Here is a 13,188-nt window from a genome sequence, read left to right as displayed (position 1 = left end):
TTTTGGTAAGCAGAGGACAGTTGTGTTCGATGTAACATAATAAATATATAGTAAAGGAGAACAACAGTTGTATTTTTGAAGTGGAGAGGTGGCAGAGAAGACTGATCAGAAATGATCAGATCTTCTACCTTCATGCTTTTATGCAACTGGAAGCAAGTATCTCAGAAGTTTATTACTCATTAAACTAAAAAACAGTCTTTATTTCTTGGCAAGCAGGATAGGAATCTGATCATATTAAGATTCCAATAAAAATCAGGCTGTAATATAAAGAAATAGAGGTTTATGATGATTAATTTGAGAGGATCACGTGCTGATGCCTCTTAATTCTGTAAAGGGCTGCATCATGTAACAGGATTGATTTAATTCAAAACTTGTAAAGCAAGAAGCAACTACATAGTTTCATAATTGTCATGAAACAGACAAATAAGAGAGAAAAATTGTTATGGAAGTTTCATCTGTTACTGTATGTTGATATCTAACATGACACCTGTTTGTTTTGCTGCCTTACATCTGATGCCTGACAGATACATTGTGCAAGATCTTATGGAGACAGATCTTTACAAGCTCTTAAAGACTCAACACCTCAGCAACGACCACATTTGTTATTTCCTTTACCAGATTCTGAGAGGGTTAAAATATATCCATTCAGCCAATGTGCTTCATCGTGACCTCAAACCTTCGAATTTGCTGCTTAACACCACTTGTGATCTCAAGGTTAGTCAAAATTTCTTATAAATTTTGCTCCCATGGTCTTCATAAACTACCTGCTATAACCATGAATTGGTTTTGTTACTAGGGATTAATGTGATTTTTATCCTGGAAAGATTGCTAAAACACTATTGGTTTTGATAAAATAATTATTAAGATTTGAGTGACTAAGAACTCACTGTTACCCTATTTTAATGAGTGCATCACTGTTTCCATCTGGAGGCTGACTTTGAAACAGCCTCTTTGAAAGCTAGGTGAAAATACTGAAGCAGAATTGTGTTTACCTAGAAAGTAAACTCAAGCTGTGTATATTTCAAGTCTTGGTTTCTCTGTGTTTAAACTGTTAATTGTTCAGTGTTGGAAAAGGACTTCGTATTAATGGCCAACTAAAATGGCATGTGAAATTCAGTGCTGATTAAATGCACAGCAATTACTTGGAGAGAGAATGTTCCTAATTTACATTTCCAGTGATGGGCTCTGTACTAGTTAATACTACAGAAGGCTGATCTTAGAGCTGTTACGATTCTTGGAAAATGTCAGCTCAATGCTTAGTGGCATTCAGTAAAGCAAACCAAGTGTGAAGAATTAGAACAGAAATAGAGAATAAAACAGAAAACATACCATTCTATAACTTTCTGTTGTTTTTGAGTCTTCAGTTCTGTGTAATCATAGTTATCACACTTCTCCCCAAGATATCCTTTTAAAATGAGGAGACTAGGACTTCAGAGTACTTCTCTCCATAGCAGGAAGAACTATTTAGCCTAGGTCTCCTCTGCTGGAAGATACTGCTTGAGGAAAAGAAAGAATACAATAGAATTTGATAAAATTGTTAGTGGCATAGGGAGGGTGAATAGAGAACAGTTGTTCACTGTCTTTACCTATTAAAAAGGCGGGGGGGGGCGGGAATGAAAGGAGCAGGTGGCATGCTCAGAGTGAAAGGACATAGTAGTTAACTTGCAGCATTGTTAAGCTGTGGAATTTGGTACCACAGAGCACTATAGATATTACAGATAATGTGATTTAAAAAAACACCAAGGAAGTTCGTAGAAGAAAAAGCTATTGGATGCTACCTCTGGTTTAGAGTCCCATGGTGGTAAACCCATGGAAGATGAGAGAGACTACTAGAGAAGCACTGGAGCATGTTCCCTTTTACACTTTATGTTATGTATTTGCTGTTGGCCGCTGATGGAGCGAGATTATGGAGTTTACATTACTTTGATCTGACGCGGTACAACTGTGTTTGTTGCTTACTGTGTTGCACCTAATTACACTTTGTTTTTTATAGTAGCTCTAGCTTTCTCATTTAAAAACAAACAAACAAAAATACCCTCTTCAAAATGTAAACCAGTTGCTGGCCATACAAGTTTGTCTCAATTCCAAGAAAAGTCCTTGCTGTTCATATGCTGGTCCATTCTAAATACTGGCTATACCATCAGTTTGCTGTACATTCCCCCTGCTGCTTGTCAGCTTTTGCTAATGCACGGTACTGCTGGACTGGTCACCTCTGACTCTTGCTATGGGATTTCAGCAGCTGTTACTACATCAGATCCCTTCAAGGCATTAACCCTTTCATGAAAGAAATGGAGTAAAATCTACGATGACTGTGCAATAGAAGCAGGAAAGAACAGTTTGAGTGTAGCTCTGTTATGTGCAATTAAAGGCAATAAAATAATAAAAGGCAATGTTTTAACACAAGATGGTCATGAAAAAGAAGGTAAGCTCACTGTATGGCAAAATAATACAATATGACCGTAGTGAGTACTGTTCCAGTTTCTTGATAAGATTTTAAAAACAGCATGCCACTGCAATATGCACTTCCTAGTGCAGACTATGGTAGTCTATATGGCAGAGCATATGCTTTTTCATAACCTAAAGGGAACTCTGGTGTTGTATTAATGCTGCATCTAAAGTTTAAACAACAATATTGGAGAGAAAACTAGTACGTGTTAGGCCTTGTCTGATGAATGCTGAACTTGTACTAACTTGTTTCTTTTAGGGCCGTTCTGCAAGTCTGCGTGTCAGCTGTGTACATGTGCATGCTTATAAAGTTGATTATTGTACATAAACTCAAAACACAGCATACTGTGAAAATGAACAACTTAAAACCACACTTTTGGAAGAAAGTTTGTTCATCTTTACTGGTAATGCTGTTAGCTTCTTTCTTTAATGGTGTTATGTGAGAGAGCTGTTGATCTCTTCTGGAGCTCAGAGTCCTACAGGTTGTAACAAGAGCTCCTTCTTTCTTCTCCCTCAAACATGATCTTGACTTCTGGATCATAGATTCCATTTCCAGGAAAGAAATATATGAGTCTCTATTGACACAATTTGTCTGTGAACCCTATAGCTTGTCCTAAGCAGCTGAAAGGCTCAGGCCAGAAGTGCAGAACCTAAAGCTGTTTCTGTTTCCTTGGGCTATGCTACAGGCTTAAATGAGACCATAAATATGACTTAACCACATAGCGAATGAAAGTTTGTGAAAGTACATAATTTGACTTAACTACAGTGTCTTGTTATATATTTTCAGTGAAAGATTAGATTTGAGAGTCCATGAAACCTGCTGCCTTGGAATCTCTCTCCAGTGAGAGTCCTGGGTAATAAAGATACTGGTCTTCTCTTTTGCAGCCTGGCATCTTTCCCATGAATGAGGTTAATGTATACTGACATGCTACAGGCTGGAATATACTCTAAAATAGTATCTAACATTTTTAGAAATGTTTTGACATGCTTTCATGATTATCTGCATCCAACAAGTTGACCTGTTCTGCAGTTTTGTAAAAGAAAGAAGTTACATAAAACCTGTCATGACCATATAATTTTCCTACGCCAGTGGCATTAATATTTCAGAAAATGAGGTCAAAGTTATTTTAAACAGATGCTCAACTAGTAAGTTGCAGTGTCTTCAGTGTACCAGTTTACTCTAGCTGAGAATCTACTTCTTTGACTTGGTTAAAACATTAACTCAATATTATTATAAGTTGTGCTTTTCTATGTACGTGGTGAATACTCTCAATTATTAAACATCCAAGAGGTGTTAGATACTTTGATAGGCTTGAAAGGAAGGTGATGAGAGGGAGTTTTTCTGAGGAAAACTGCAAGTTATTGTTTGTTTCAGGATTTTGCCAATTACTTTAGAGGTGCAACTGTTTCAACTACCATCTTATCATTAACTACTAAACTTTAATGGAAGCCTCTCCTTTTCCTTTTATACAAATATATACATATACACGCGCAGACTACTCGATACAACTTCAGATATTTCAGTGTATTAGTAGCACTTTTGGGTGTCATTTCATTTGCATAGTAAACGGTCATACGTACATGATCCTCATAAATCTTCCCATCTGCTTGATAGCTTCATCCAATTTTAAGCCATCTCTATTTATATAATAAGAAAAAAGAAAAGCATACCTGATACTGATTACAAGAACATTGTTTTCAAGAAGTGGAAGCTAAATATATAAATAGGATGCTGGCATTTTATTTATTTATTTCGTGGGGAAGCATTTTATTTATTTATTTAGTGGGGAAGTTATTCCTTCTCTCTTAGTAGCATCTCTCTGTCTCTCCAAGGCATGAAGCACTGACTGACATACCTGGGTCTTTCATTATGCAGCTTTTTATTCTCTGCTATGACTTAGTCAAAATGCCAAGAAAATTTTGCCTGTCATTATGTTGCTCTCACAGATTCGTTCTTCTTTTGTTTTAGTTCTGATTGAGAAGCCTACCTTCTGGTGCTTTGACTTTTACCAATTATTTGTTGAACAGGCATAGTGGACTTGGATTCCACCCCCACCCCACCCAAAATAGGATAGCTGCTTTGCTAAATGTGTTCTCTTGCCACAGGGCAAGAACTGTCTGCCCTCACCAGGGTACAGTCAGGCACTTTGCTTCGTCCCTTGCACCCGGGACTTCAGGCAGAATGCTGGCCTCTCCAGCTTCTCCTTTATTCTGCCCTGATAATGCTCCTGGTCAGCTCTGCAGCTGGTGAAAACACTACTAACAGCCAAAAGCCTCTTTCTTGCAGCTTCAACCTTGATGCCTTTCTCACTAATGGTGTTTCTTCTTTTCTGCTTAACCTGTTTCTGCTCTAGTCAGCAGGGGCTTTTTGTCATTTTAATGAGCTCTCTTTTGTCATTAATCTTCCGTTCCATCCCATGTGCATTTTTCTACTTGAGTTGAGAGATTCACAGACACCTTCTTTAATTCAGTTCTTTCTCCTCGCTGTGGACCAGAGAGTGTCTTTCTTCTTTTGTCTTAATAATAACAACAAATCATAGCACTTTGCTTATGTGTAATACTATAATTCTCCACAGGTCTCCTTGCCTATAGTCTTATCTAGCTTTTTTCTCAGGTTAGGAGGAAGAGGTTGCAATAATTTTGCCTGCCTGCATAATTATTTTCTGAAGTCCATAAAGCTGTCCTCTACAGTTTCTTCGCCTCTGTCTTTACAGGAGACTCTTTTGATTATTTGTACTGATTCTCTTTATGTAAGCTGCTAATTACACACAAGGCAGCTGCTCTGTTTCCATAGCCTGGGAAAACCTTGACGTGCTTAAAAGGGTTCTTTTTGGTTTTGTTTTCTAAGGATTCAGGGTTTTGGGGTTTTTTTAAGTACGTAGCTAAAGTCAGAGGAGTCATCCCATGCAGCCTGGCTTACGAATTTCATCATTGCCTTTTCTTCAGTCCCTCTGTTTAACAGTCAGCTGCTGAATCTTGTCTTTCAGATGTAGCTTTTAGTCGGCTGAATCACTTCTTCCTTAACTGATCTATCAATTGTTTCACAGGTTATCCCTCCAGGAAAATAAAGGAGTAGGTTGCCAGGGTACAATGAGGTTTTTGGTAGGATTATCCATTACAGTCTTTATTGACTACAACATATTATTACTTCACACTTTTAATATAATCAGTGTACACAATTAACTATCAAAGACTATTATAAAATGTATGCATCAGAGGAACCTCTGGTTTGCTACTCCTACATTTGATGCCTTGTTTTTCTGAGAGTACATATTCTTTCATGCAAATACACTTCGTGTGGAAATTGATCATTATCATAAACTGGTATTTGTTTGGTGGTAGCAAAAACATATGAATATGTTTAATGTGCCACTCAACAAGCTTGCCACTTACCTTTTGGAAGGTAAGAAAGGAACAGCTGCTGTACTCCAGAACAGTGTCTGTCTTCACATTTTCAATTTTCTTAATTTCTCTCTGGAGAGAGGACACCAAATAGCTCTGAACGCCATGGAGCCTCCTTACCAGAGTATAGATAAAAACACTTTTTCCTTTTTGCTGAACTCACTAGTCTAGATCAGAGTTTATTTTTCTTTTCATGGTTAGATAAAACTATTTTCCTGACACAGGGTTGAGAAATATTTTCTTGTGGGGTTTTTTTTAAGCTCATGTTTCCTTCAGCAACCTGTAACCTCTCCAGTCTACCATTATCTCATGATTGGATAGGATGTTTCTCGTGCAAAGATGCAGTTATGATGATAGCTTTTGTAAAAAAGGGTATTGAACTTTGTTACAAATGTGTTGGTTGGTAATTTTGTTTTCTGAAAATCTTAATCTCTTTTTGTTTTCTGGTAAATTTCTAATAAGAGGTTGGAGCAGTATATCTTGCCACCTGTCTGGCAGAGAAGGTGTTAAGTAAGTGCAACACAAATTGTGCACCAGGAACATCTCTTTTTCCCAAACTGTTTATTCTTACTGGCCCCTGCATGGCCTAATCGGATACTCTTTGTACTTACATCCAAAACATTTTTCTTTAACCTTTGTGCAATAATTTGTTTCTAAAAATACAGGTTACCATCCCTGTATTTGTAGGTGTTATATCATGGGTTGGGGAATGGTGAATTAGTAATGTTGTAGTATTGGTAGCTGTATGTCTAATAGGCTTTTTTTAATTTTATTTCTTTAAAACCAGATTTGTGACTTCGGACTGGCTCGTGTTGCAGATCCAGATCATGATCACACAGGATTCTTGACAGAATACGTGGCCACACGTTGGTACAGGGCTCCTGAAATCATGCTAAATTCTAAGGTAAGAACCATGGTGGACTGCTATGGTGCTTCTGTTGCTGGTTATTCACTTGTGAGTACCAGTTTTGCTCCCTCCCCCCTTCTGTGTTTTTAGGATCAGAATGCATGCATAGTCTTGAGGAAATGTGGTAATGGATTTGCAGTATAGCTACTGGCTTGCAATAAATTTGTGATTCCATATGCAATTATTGGATACTATAACTGAGTAAACATGTCCATGAGCTCCCATGTGTCCAGTTCCTTGCCAATCATGAAACTTCTTTCCATCAAATGCTTTTCCACAGAGCAGGACAGAAGTGCTAGCAATGACAGCATTTTACTACTGTCTTCATCAAGGCTTGCAAATGTTGCCTTAATATTATCTTGACGTTTTGATTTAGGTTTAGAATGTATAATGAGGGTGAATATGATTCTGAAGGCATGTGATCTTTGTTGTGTGTCAATCTTAATTGCATTCCCATAGTCTTAATGAAATCATCCCTTAGGTTTTTTTTATACTTGGAATTATTCTTATGTTCTTCTGTGGCTGTTTTAAGGTGTATCCAGTCCCTGTATGGTGTGAGTAATGGGTATCCTTCATAACCTTTGCATTAGTTTCTACAGCCATATGCTTGTTCGCAAAATACCTATGTGACATCTGTGTCTGTATTTTATATTCCTCAAAGACTTTGTTGTTTCTGTAGGATTATTGCTTCATTGGTTGTTGGGTTTGATTTGTTGTGGCAATAGTGTGTCTAACGCGCTTCTAGAAAATAGTCATCTGACCAATCGAGGTTTGTTGTTGGTTTTTTTTTTTTTTTCCTCCAGCTTCTTGTATTTTAAACTCACATTGAGGCTATAAACATAGGACGACTTAACCTTATTTCTGGATATCCACATACATTTATCAGCAGCTTTTACAAGAAAATATTTTGTGTGTTTCTTAAGAGGTGGTCAACTTACAATTTTCCTGGCCTACAGCCTGATTCTTTTTAGAATTACAGTGCCTTGAAAACTGTGTTGAGTGATCACATCCTGAGAAGCGGGTGCTGAGGTGGCTGTGGATTCAGTGAAGTTACTAGCTTTTGTTGGAAGCTCCCAGCTGATGGGAGAAGGAGTAGTGGGCAGCAGGCTATGGGAGAATAAGGCAAGGGAGCTTATGGGGCCAGAGGTTCTTGAGGTAAACTTGCCTCTGTGTTACCCAGGCACTAGTGTAGCTAGTGTGCTTCTGAATAAAAGCCTTTTCTTATGGATAACACAGGAAAATATGGCCATTTGTTCCATTCTTCTTATATCCCATTTACTGTTGTTGGCCTTCTCACATCATCTTTACTACTTACCTGTTGTGTTTTACAAATCAGCTAACCAACAATCTATTTTGCCCTCTCACCCTTTGATGCTAAAGGCTCCTTACTTGCATGGTATTTAGATCCTATTAGGAAGAAGGATGGCTTTTTCTCGCATGTGTTTAGCATAGTTAGGAGCTATAGAATTAAGAAGAATGGCTTGTTTCCAAAATTTGTTAGTGTAAATTTGCTATAAAATTAGGGAGTCTCAAAAATTTGCAGTTGGTAATTTGTTTAGCTAAACTTAGAGAATCCTTTTGGAAAACCCGTGTCTTGCATACTTCAGTTCTTGCTACCCCTTCTAAGTAGTGTTTTGATAGATAATTCTTAATTATTTCATTCTGTATAGAAAAATCAAACAGCATGAACAAGCATGACTTATCTAAAAAAAGATTTATTTGCGTGCACTTTCAAAATTTACTGAAGTAACATGTTCTGCAAATATGCAAAAATTTCTTTGACAAAAATGTGTTTTCGCTTTACTTGCAGGGTTACACCAAGTCTATTGACATCTGGTCAGTAGGCTGTATTCTGGCAGAGATGCTCTCCAACAGACCTATCTTTCCAGGAAAACACTACCTTGACCAACTTAACCATATCCTTGGTAAGCTTTATATAAAAGTAGCATTTCTACATCTGTCTGTCTCTCTCCACCTTTTCTACCGACTAAACTGGTCTCGATCACGCATTTCTTTCTCTTATTGGTCAGCGTATAACGTATGGATCCGTAGGTGTATCTTCTGTTCCCTGTAGTTATTTCTGCAGTGATTTCTACAAAAAATCATTGATTTGGGGGGCAACTAGAGGATACTTACCAATTTATTTACTACATCAGCAGAGATGTTTTTAAAATAAAAAAATTTAAAAAAAAACCCCAAAACCTCAAATATACTATTAGGTCCATGTCAAATTTTTTTAAAATTTCTATAGATACGCCACTTAATTGGCTCTTTTAAACAGATTACTCATCATTAGAAAGCTAAACTGCATTTGTTTGTTTACAAGAAAAAATAACTTAAACCTTTTTAGTAAAGGTTTCTAAAAAAATACTAACGTATTCTGTACTCTTAAAACATTTAGCCTGAAACCTTCTTCCCAGCAGTTTTAATATTGATTTTTAACAAATGTGATATAACCATTTTAATGTGCTTTTCATAGAATGCAGTACTGTTTGTATTTATTCTTTTTTTTTTAGGTATACTTGGATCCCCTTCCCAAGAAGATTTGAATTGTATAATAAATTTAAAGGCCAGAAACTACTTGCTTTCCCTACCACACAAAAATAAGGTACCATGGAACAGGCTGTTTCCAAATGCTGACCCCAAAGGTATTTTATGCTCTCTTACATTTTATCAGATCATAAAAAATGGAAATGAGCATCAAAAGTAACGGCAGGACAGGATTTTTAAAACCACCCTAAGAATTTATCTTTGTCTATATTGGAAATAGAACATGCAGGTCCCTTAAAACGGCAGTATAAATCTAATATAAAATCATAAACCAGCATGAAACCCTCATACTAGCTTATCTTTTTAAAGCAATTTTTTAGTATGTCTAAGATTATGCGTTGTGGTGTTTGATCTTTAACTTACATGTAAAATGTAAATCCTAACTCTTGTTATTGTCTTTGAAAGCATGATACATTACTCAAGTACTGAACATAGGCATTGGATTTTGACATAGGCATCAAACAAATCTTGAACTTTGTTTCTAAAATCAAATAGGAGGTAGCTGCTTATTGCTGAACTCAGTATAGTTTGTGCAGACTGCATGTCAGTTCTAGATCAAACAGGATAATTTCAATCAAAGTATGGGTCCTTTGGCAGTATGAAAGGTTAAAATTTAATGGGTTAAAGAATTCCAGTTATGATAAGTGGAGCAAGTTATAAAAGCAAGGAACTGTTGCCTTTCTTAACAAGGCTTTAGTAAAGGGTAATTATGATTTTGTTTTGCTAGATAGCTATTAACTTGCCCTTTAAATTCTACTTCATACAGTTTAAGGGTGGTTGTATTCACAGTACAGTGCTCTTTTACCTGCTCTGACACAATTAATAAGTCACTTTTTTTTTTTTTAAACAGATATGATAATTTACTCTTAGTGAATACGATCAGGTACTGAACTACCATGTAAAAGCTGATTTCTGCAGATGGAACTGTGTAGAGCTGATTACCCGTATCATTGAGAGAAACAGCAGTTGATTTATTCTGCTTTTATAATAGTGCTCATCAACGTGAGAATTTTTACCGTGGGCTTCTGACAGCTCAAATTGTAGCAATGCTGATATGCTTAGCTGCTAGGGGAACACGCAGTTTGCATGATTTCTGCAACACCTTTTCATCTAAATCTTCAGAGTAGCTTTGACAGAGCAGTTTTTCAAAAAGCTGTTTGTCAATCATTTCAGTAAAAAGCATTGTGCACGACATGCTTTAGCATGGAGTGAGCACGTGAGTTTCCAGTGTTGAGAAAACCGCATCAAAATATTTGATGTTAATTGCTGTGCAAGTTTGCAGCTTTTTCAAGCTGCCATTGAATGCACTGGTAAAGTTCTGTCTCTTGTGCAATGCTTGATATGCGTCTTATCCTGATGCAAAGCTACAACTACTTTGTTGCAGTAAGAAGCCTCTGTTTAAGTTCTGTGTCATAAATGATGTGATGAGGAGAAGAAATGGAATTTAGGATGCTGCAGATATCTTCGGGCTTCTTGCTACCATAACCATTCTGTTTTCTTTTCTTGGAGAAGGAAAATGTGTTACAATCAAAGTAGCTGAACAATTGCAGTAACTCTGACTTGTAACGTTTGTCCAGAATTTCATCAGACCTCACTCTCTGTCTTACTGGATCTTCAAGTTCTCTATGGATTCTTTACGAGTTGCCTTCAACAGATTTTACCTGAATCTCATGAATATGAATATATTTGCATCTTAGCTGGAAAGTAGCTTCTGGGCTCCTAGTTATGCTGAAATAGTTCACTGTGATGATCTAGAACTCCTAATGACTTCTGGATGACGTTTTCGTCATTAAACAGCCAAGTCTTCTTTCCAGAATAAGAACATATTCTTGATTACTTATTCATTCCAGAAAAACTCTCTCTTGGTTTGGATTTTTGGCACAAAAATCTAAGGCATCTTTTTGAGTGAAGAAAAAGCCTGATGTATTCAATTTCTGCTGTAGTTATAAACAGATTGTACCATAAGGTTCTATGCATTTCTTCCCTTGACATTCATTCTGACGCTGAAGAGCATTTGAAAGGGTATACCTCCATTAGACCAGATCGTGCCAAAGGCAACTGTAACCAGGGAATGCCGATAAGATGGGCAGACGAAGATACTCTGCCCAAGTCACAGGAAGCAATCAGCTGCTTCTGTTACTGCTACTACAGCTGGGAAATTCCAGCTGTAAATTGAAATTAGCACAAAACTTAGGGTAGCATGTATTTTCTATGTAATATCAGTGTTTATAACACTTCTGTACTTTGGAGTGTGTATTAAACTCTTGCTCACTTTTTTTCCTCTTAGCACTTGATTTGTTGGATAAAATGTTGACCTTTAATCCTCATAAGCGGATTGAAGTGGAGCAAGCTTTAGCCCATCCATATCTGGAGCAGTATTATGATCCAAGTGATGAGGTAAAGACATTGTTAAAATGTAAATGTTGATTAAATGATGCAACAGGTTATTTTCATTAGTTTAAGGACAGTGTTTCTACTGCTCTAATGGAGTTGAAGAATGAATTGCATCAATTTACCAAAACTTTGTATTTCTTGTTCTAGTATACATTTTGGAGGCGCAACACAATAGATGCTAAGGTGTACTCTTCTGAAAATGGAACTTCTCAGCTCGCTATTGGTCTTGTTTCATAATGTCTGAGATAATGGAGGAGAATAACTGAGTTTGCCACAAGATTGTGCACTTACAACCCCTGAATCTGAACTCGCTGTAGTTTAGTCCACAATTCTGATGAGATTTCACGTTAATTCTGGTGAAGAAGTAGGGGAGGAGGAAATAAGCTAGTTTTCCTTAAAGGACAGATATGTTTATTCCGAGAAATACAAATGTTTCAGATAATTTTTCTTCAGGTAGATACTAAGTTATGAGCCTTTAACAGATATTTTAACTTGTGGTCTAGATTTGAGTAGCTACTTACTATGGTTTGATTTAAAATTTGGTAAACTAATATATAAAGCGCACAAAGGACTAATAGAATGAGTTCTTCCTTGAAGACTGCACAGTATTAGATATTTTTGTGAAGCGCATTTTCAGATTTTTTTCCCCCCATACAGGGACTACATGAAATGCAACAGAACAGTAATACTAAAAAAAGTAATAATGTTTCTTTATATTATTAAGCCTGTAGCTGAAGCACCCTTCAAGTTTGATATGGAGTTGGATGACTTGCCGAAGGAAAAGCTGAAAGAATTGATTTTTGAGGAAACTGCTAGATTCCAGCCAGGATATCGATCTTAAATTGTGCATAGGTAAAGTCACAGCAATACGAAACCACTTGGGCAGGGGGAAGAATTTTGGAACTTTGTTACCACTAGTGAAATATAGAACTTAACTTTTCTGTTGATACGATAACTATCTGTTAAAGGATATCTTTATGCTTATTCATTTGACCTCAGTCCTGTTCTGTTGTTGAAGAAACAGTTTAGTTTTGCCTACAACATTCAAGTGTCTACAGGGAATCCAGGCAATTGCCTGAGATGTTTACCTAGTTTTTAGGTTACATTTAAGGAATAAGAACTACATTTAAATAGTGCTTCTCAGAATAAAAGCTATGGTAACACTTTGAAATGCAAATTTTATTCAAAAAACATTTTCAGGGGGCAATGTTCTTCATATATTGCAGACTATTTTGTCATATGGCTTCAAATGCTTTTAAAAAAAATTCTTCCTTAAATGTAACATACAGAGGAGAAATCCCTTAAATTATTTTAAAGGGAAAAAAAAACCCATGAAGCTTCAGTATGACTTAACTTCAGTTTTAAGTACCTCTGAAACAGTGTGAGTAAATAAGAATAGGTATCTACTTATTTATAAATTAGTTATGATTAATCTTCCTAATCTTTTGAAGATTACATTTTAAATTAAAATTTTAAATGTACTGATTATT

At 36.5% G+C, this 13,188-nt stretch overlaps 1 protein-coding gene across 1 annotated transcript in view; it reads left to right on the top strand.

Moving 5' to 3' along the window:
- The window catches only part of MAPK1 (mitogen-activated protein kinase 1), a 35,684-nt gene that overhangs the window by 18,944 nt on the left and 3,552 nt on the right, over positions 1-13,188 (top strand). The window contains exons 3-8 of the mRNA XM_076353232.1: positions 525-714; positions 6,635-6,751; positions 8,565-8,679; positions 9,271-9,402; positions 11,592-11,701; positions 12,423-12,550. Of these exons, the coding sequence (XP_076209347.1) occupies positions 525-714; positions 6,635-6,751; positions 8,565-8,679; positions 9,271-9,402; positions 11,592-11,701; positions 12,423-12,539 (781 nt within the window). The 3' untranslated portion in view covers positions 12,540-12,550. The remainder of the gene's footprint in view (positions 1-524; positions 715-6,634; positions 6,752-8,564; positions 8,680-9,270; positions 9,403-11,591; positions 11,702-12,422; positions 12,551-13,188) is intronic.

This window comes from Aptenodytes patagonicus, chromosome 15, assembly GCF_965638725.1.
Source record: "Aptenodytes patagonicus chromosome 15, bAptPat1.pri.cur, whole genome shotgun sequence".
In the NCBI taxonomy this organism is placed as follows: Eukaryota; Metazoa; Chordata; class Aves; order Sphenisciformes; family Spheniscidae; genus Aptenodytes; species Aptenodytes patagonicus.
The sequence above is the reverse complement of the archived record's forward strand: the minus strand, read 5'-3'. Positions and strand labels throughout refer to the sequence as shown.